The sequence below is a fragment of the Copidosoma floridanum genome, unplaced genomic scaffold, assembly GCF_036245765.1.
Source record: "Copidosoma floridanum isolate Cflo_tuat_1 unplaced genomic scaffold, Cflo_Japanese_pri ptg000035l, whole genome shotgun sequence".
Taxonomy (NCBI): Eukaryota; Metazoa; Arthropoda; class Insecta; order Hymenoptera; family Encyrtidae; genus Copidosoma; species Copidosoma floridanum.
In genome coordinates, this window is record NW_028321912.1 from 3,311,602 (window position 1) to 3,318,563 (window position 6,962).

The 6,962-nt window shown below is 34.0% G+C and overlaps 1 protein-coding gene across 2 annotated transcripts; it reads left to right on the forward strand.

Moving 5' to 3' along the window:
* The first annotated feature begins 968 nt into the window (after positions 1–968).
* LOC149373209 (uncharacterized) lies at positions 969–3,580 on the forward strand. Of its 2 annotated transcripts, none has more exons than XM_089597687.1 (6): positions 969–1,139; positions 1,220–1,737; positions 1,810–2,326; positions 2,401–2,675; positions 2,752–2,952; positions 3,077–3,580. In XM_089597687.1, exons 2-6 carry the CDS (start codon positions 1,282–1,284, stop codon positions 3,371–3,373), a joined length of 1,746 nt encoding a protein of 581 aa, XP_089453813.1. In that variant the 5' UTR covers positions 969–1,139; positions 1,220–1,281; the 3' UTR covers positions 3,374–3,580. The 2 variants fall into 2 exon arrangements, with proteins under 2 accessions (XP_089453813.1, XP_089453812.1); XM_089597686.1 differs by having other exon boundaries at positions 969–1,132.
* Positions 3,581–6,962: the final 3,382 nt, after the last annotated feature.

Sequence of the window (6,962 nt, forward strand, 5' to 3'; positions counted from 1 at the left end):
TTTCCCAGCCAGTGCGACTTTCGGGCAAGTACCTCTATGATTTTTCTCATGTGCTTTTTTACCACGCAATGCTCCTCAAGGAGGGTTTAGGCGACCTTCCCGCAGCAAAAATTGCCACAATTTAGTGCGTCAAGAAACTGACGCAGAAAACTGATCGAGATTGGAACAGCAGCGTGTAAATCGACAAATAAAGAATTCATTACGTGAGAGATAAGCTTTTTATTTTACCCTCTCAGTAATCTTTTAAATCTTTAAAGATCTAAATTCAGATTTTTAAATAAGAAGAAAATATATTTGTATTTTTGTTGCAATAAAAAATGTAGAGATTAAGCACAAGGCCGTTTACTTATAAGCAAATGCAGTAAGAGTAAAAATAATGAAATAACGGGAATAAGAGGAATATCAGCAAAAATAAGCGAACCAGCACAATATCAGGAGCCGTACCATATAACTTTTTCCGCTTCGCGGGCCTATGTTTTAACATAGGCCCGCAATCCCGCAAAGCGAAGAAAAGTTATACTTATGGTACGGACCCTGGGGTGACCTGGGGTACATTTTTTTTGTGGTCAGTCGGTCCAATTCCTCAAGAAAGTAATACAGATATACATGCTAGAGGAATCGGACCGACCGACCGATCACAAAAAAAACGTACCCCATTAATAGTTTCAAAAAAGTATAGTACCTACATTAATATATTATTCTGTTTATTCCCACTGATATTCTCGTTATCATCTTATTTCTTGTTTTCATCACATTTGCGTGAAAAGAACCAACGTACACTTGTCACCCTTGGCCCTTGGCCCCCCTGAGTAAAGATCCACATTCCAGAATCTCTGATTCCACAATCCGCAGCTCTCCAGTAGCCTAGACGTGTGAATGTGTGATTCATCGATTCATGGCCTAAGCCGTGTCTCTTTGCAGCTTTGCACTTCATGCACCCAACCTATATGGTCATTTGGTCATGGTCATGGCCACAGTGGCCACACACTGGCTCATAGCTCTTACTTTGGAGAGCCTATTACTTAGAGCCTATATTATTATGTAGCCAATGAAGTGAAAAGAAGAAGTGTCTCTTTGCATTCACAATTCACACGCCGTGTATTAATGCTGTTGTATCTCTAAAATTATACTTGTAAACAGTAGTAAACAAAAAACTGTGTCCATTATTGTACATTATTTGTACAAAAACTTGATTTTTCTTTTTTTTTTTTATCTATAGGCGATAAGACCGTGACAGGTGATCATTGAAAATTCGAAACTCCCAATATACTATCCACCGTCATGGACGTGGACGAAGAAACCACATTGTTGTTGAGAGAACTGAAAAGTTTCAAGGTTTTAGAAGTAATCGAAACCGGAAACGACGAAAGTAGCCTAAAATGTGCTCGCACATCCCTCATGGCCCGACAATTAGGAAACGAGATCGTAGTGAAGCAGCACCACACGACCCAGGACCACTACGACATCCTCAAGTTCTACTGCAAAAGCATAGCTTTTGCACCCAACCAGTCCGAGGAACTGGCACGAGCTTACGGAAACAGATCTGCCCTCCTGCTGCACTTGGAGAAGTACAAGGAGTGCATTGTGGACGTCGACAGGGCTTTGGCCATTACTCGAGCTACAGATCTTATAGAACAGCTGACCAAACGTAAAGAAAAGTGCTTTCAATTGATGAATTTGACTAACGAGATAGATGAGCTGCAGAAGAGGAAAACTGAGGCATGCAAGGAGCTATCGGTAGGTTTATCATTCAACACTAGCTGGGTCTTTTTTTTTCACATTGTATTGAATAAGGTATTTTTCTCTCAGGAAAATGAAACTCGAGGTGCTAAGAATACAATTGGATTTTTTGACCTATCCATCAAAGGTTACAATGACAATTTGTTATCCCAAGAATGTTCGTTCAAGTCAGTTGATATAAGATATAATACTACGTTTGGTAGGCACCTGACAGCTACACGTTACATCAGACCTGGGGAGATAATACTTGTGGAGAAGCCGTACGTAAATAACTTCAACTTCCAAAATCCCTACCGTGATTGTGGACACTGCTTGGCGGTCAATTGGACAGGGATCCCTTGCCATCAGTGTGGTTGGATAATGTATTGCTCCGAAAAGTGTAAGAATGAAGCTTGGGAGCAGTACCATGACATTGAATGCCTTAGTATGAGTTATATAAATGATTTTACGGATTATGCTAAGAGTCGTACAGGCAAGGACATCAGATTTGATGGGCTCATCATTAGAGCCATGCTTAGAGGTCTTAAGCAAGCTGGTAGCTTTGAAAAGCTGAAAGAGCAGATGAAACGTGTTGATCAGTGCACAGGTAAATCTCCAAAATGTAAATCTTTCACTGCTAGGCAGATTTCAATTTTACTGGATTGTTATTTGTTGTTGCAGATGAATCCAAAAAAGGTTTTTCTGAGAATGGGAAATTTGAGACCGATAAATTCATAAGTTTGTACAGTCTGCCCCGTGGTTCGCCTAAAAGTATGAAGAAAAGTAAGATAATGTTTGTTGCCATTGCTCTTTCGTGTCTGGCAAAGCACACGAAGCTTTTTGATGATGCGTTCAACAATTTCAGTATTGCGGCACTGCTAAAAAATCGAGACGCCATTTTCATTGGTACCGTACTTATGAAATTATCATTAATAAGCGGTCAACATTTGTCTAACGTAAGTTTTTTTAATTGCATGATAAAAAATGTTGAAACAATCCAATAAGAATAATGCCTGTAAACACTTACATTAGGTAAAAAATGCAATGGACAAATGCAAATATCTTCGGGAGGAAGAGAGATATTTCAAACAAAATTGCTGCATGAGACGATTTTCCAGCATGTCAATTATCAATCTGACTGTTAACAACTGCAATTCAAATGCTAGTGGATGTTTTACTAATAATCAAAAATGTGTGTTGTACGCTATTCAACCAATAATGAAAAACACTGAGGTACTTGTGAAATCAATAATGTAGTACAGGATGCTCACCTCACTACTTAATCAAACTTTATTGAATCAGCTTTATTATAATCATTGAAATCATTCTTAAAAAACTTTTTATTTTTTTGGTTTAGATTTCCATGGCTCACTGTTTCCATTTACATCCATACTACAAAGAAAGTACTCTTCAGCGTACTGTTCCAACTCTTTGGGAAATACCTTTATTGCTACGGTATAACAGCTTGATGCAAAGTATTTTCCAAAAATCTATTCAGTTCGATCAAACTGTGCTTGATAACATATCAAGAGCTGTAGAAAATACAGTGAATATTCCACAGCCTTCCCTCTTTTCTTGTGATGTACTTCAATGTCTCAGGCAAGTGTTTGAAGCGCTGTATGGATATAACACTGAAATATGTGAGAAATATTAATTTTCTATCTCATTTTCTTTAAAAGCCACACTTTATTCATGTATTAAAGTAGAATAGGTGGCAAAAAGTTTAGTTTTACAATTTTCGTTTTGATACCACACTTGAACAATGTAATGTAAGTTTAATTATTGTAATCAGGATCAGGATTTACTTATAAGCATATGTAGCCACTACATAACAACCAGATTATGTTATGTATTTAACACTATATATAGAGATATTCATTCTTTAAACTTTCTTGCATCTGCTTTGTGAAATTATTAATCTTTCCAGTGACAAACCTTTTTGATGACGTTATAACGGCATGTACAAAATATTAATGCATACAGTGAACTCTTTCTTGACTGTTATAAATAGTCCAAGCTAAGAAAAAATAATTTCATTATTTTGTTCAATAATATAGTGCGTAACACCTTTTATTTAAACTTTTTTTCCCCCATACACAAGAAACAACTACTGCCTTGCATCAGAAATCAACGGCTAAATATCAAACTTAGATATAGCATCTATAAAATTTGTATTTGAATGGCTGATTATTGTTTGTGAGATATAATATTACGATAATAATAAAAAAAATTGTAACTTTGTGTGTTAATAAATATTTTTTACCACACAACTGCGTAATCATGATTTTTATGAGCCACAAAAGACCTTCGTATTATATCCATCGTATTCTCTCTCTCGCAATTTATTGGTATATATGTCATTAAAAAAATGATATAAAATATTTTTAGCCGCATGTAGTATGCAATACATTCAATTAAGCTTCGTTTTATCAATTTAAAGAAAGGGTTAATGAAATCGTGAATTTAAATTTGGTCTAATTTTTTTCTCCATGGATAAGAAAATGCTAGATCTTTTTTACAATGATCTGAGACCACATATTAGGTGGAGTTCTTTTGGATCATCAATGTAAAGCTTATTTCCGCGTTTCTGAAGTAAGATTTTTGTTGTTCACTGTACACATTTCTCTGCATTTTTTCAGATAGTTTATCGCAGTTGTCTTATTTTTTAAAACTAAATTCCATTTTTTATCACCGAATATATATAAGGATATTCGAGTGAAATAATATTAAAAAATTTACCTTTAAAAAATACAAATAGTGAATTTACATTTGAATAAAAGTGATCACTACTAAGTAGAATCTAAAGTATTTAAGGAGAAGGTTACAGTTAAAGAAGAATAATGAAATATTAGATAATAATATCCACCAATTTCGGGAACTTTACAAGGAAAAACGTAATAAATACTAGTTTCCACTAAAATCATTAAAAATAGTTATTGTCAGAATGATAATTTAGTCGTTTATAAATATAAGTAAAGTTTAATTCACATAAATAACTTTTTGTCTACCAATTAAAAAAAAAAAAAAAATGAAACCGATCATTTAACTACATCATGGAAAATAAACTCAAGCTATTGTGGTTTTAAATTTAAGGTATAATTTCATAGTGTTTTAAATATTTACTTATAAAAGTATATTATATTGTCATCGAAAAAAATCCGGAATTTTTGGATACGTTTTTCAAAGTGATTTAAAATGTATTAGAATTTTTTAACTATGAAATGTTTATTAACATTAAAAAAATATTATAACTTTCAAGAACAAAAATACACTTATTTTATAAAAAATCGCTTAAATAAAACAGTTTTTTTTTTAATTTACATGTATTTAGGCATTTTTTTTTTTTTTTGTTTACTCAACACATTTTTCTCTTATGTTTTTCGAAAAAAAAAACATTAAATGTCTACTATACGTCGCTTGCAAATTTCTCCTCCTGGCCAAGTTTGTCTCAGCTCTGTAGACTTATATTTTTCCCAATATTTTGGTACGAACGTAAACAATTAATTTATATAATTATAAAAATGAATTAATAAAAAATTCAATCATACCAAAAGAAAATCATGTTATTCCAACAAAATAATTATAATCACCCCAGTCTTTCACACGTACAATTTCTTATGTTTCAATGGAATTTTTTTCCATGATAGGGACATAAATTATAAAACTCTAGGACTAGTCGTATCAATTGTTTGTGAAAACAATATCTTTTTGACGCAAGGATATTTACGTTTAAAAATGGACAGTAAATTTTATTGAGTCATACCAACAGAAAACATCGAAATTTCTCAAACTCGAGCGTTCAAGTTTTACTGACAAAATAAAAGAAAAATGAATTAATGATTACTTATTTTACCTATGCCAATCATTTCTGATCAAACCGATCAATCAAAAGTTAAAATGATCAAACAACAAGTCATAACGCGATATTATGCAACAGAACCAACATTTGGTCAACAGTGAGAGGCACAACAACGAAAAAAACGTGCTTTTGGTAAACAAAACAAAATATTTTTCATTTCCTCAACATCGAATGCCGTAGCACGTGTACAAACAGATATTTTTCCGCGTCACGAATTTCGCAGCGAGAATCCGGTGCGCGTTACAAAATGTCCAACTCGGCGTGTATACGCTCGCGCAGATGTATATACACCGGTCCGGGCTGATCAATTGCAAGGGTGGAGTCGGCGAAAATTAAAAATAACGAGAACTAATGGGTCCGACAACAGACTGGCGCCGCGTGCTTTTCAAACACGACGTCTCCTTCTCGAATGCGAAACGGCTCGTTTGAATAAACGATCGGTTATTTTTTTTTTTTTTTTTTTTTTTTTTTTTTACAATTATTCTCGCCCGTTCTTTTGTCAAATAAACTCGTGTACGGCCACGCGGGCAAAAGTTTAATTTGTCTCTTTCTTTCTCTGAGTCAACGGGAGTTTAAACATTGGGAAATCCACGAGTGACGATTTGTCGTAAGCAACAATACAAAATCTTCAGTATTGTCTATTGAAGAGAGAGTTTGGGGGACGTTTGATGCTGGTCTCCCGTTCTTTTACACGACCAAGTGTATGCGGTTGTTCACCTTAATTATTGCCATTTATGAGATGTTGAAAAAATTACGTTAACAAACGCAATTTTCACAATACGCTTGAAAAGGAAAAGGAAAAAAAAAAAGAATCTATTTAAAATTCCTTATAAAAAGATGGAATATTCCTAATAACTTAAAAAATCCAATCCAAAAATTCGATATTTTATAAAAAAATATTAAATATCAACGAAAATCCAAATTTTTGTGATGGCAATAGCCTGAAAAAGTTTTAAGATGAAACATCAAGGCATGCCCATTAAATAAAAATTCTTGCATTTAATTATGTGCTTCATTTCATTCGTGATAAAAAATAATTTATTGTACACTGCAAATAAGGTGGATTGCATTTCGGAGGTCGGTATTTTCAGTCCCCTTAAAAATACACCCTTTCACAATATAGACCATAAAAAAACCATCGCGTCGCACGCAGAGCCTTTTTAAAACATGACACAAAGTACTAACAGCGAAGGTTATTAATGAAAGAAAAAAGGGATGAAAAAAGCAGATAAAAACTAAGCGCGCGCTTCATTTTTATCGCAACGACAAAAACCGATAGTCGCTCCCTGCAGAGGTAAGCACCAATAAAATAAAAAAAATAATTAAAAAAAAGTCGCACGCGTTGGGCTTTCCAAAAATACAAAGGCTCCGAGTGTAACTTACA

What these genes read in the sequence shown, in the direction of transcription:
- LOC149373209 (XM_089597687.1), top strand. Translation starts at nt 1,282, where the DNA reads ATGGACGTGGACGAAGAAACCACATTGTTGTTGAGAGAACTGAAAAGT. An exon ending in AGGCATGCAAGGAGCTATCG is followed by an intron (nt 1,738 to 1,809) that starts GTAGGTTTATCA and finishes TTTTTCTCTCAG; the next exon opens with GAAAATGAAACTCGAGGTGC. An exon ending in ACGTGTTGATCAGTGCACAG is followed by an intron (nt 2,327 to 2,400) that starts GTAAATCTCCAA and finishes TTGTTGTTGCAG; the next exon opens with ATGAATCCAAAAAAGGTTTT.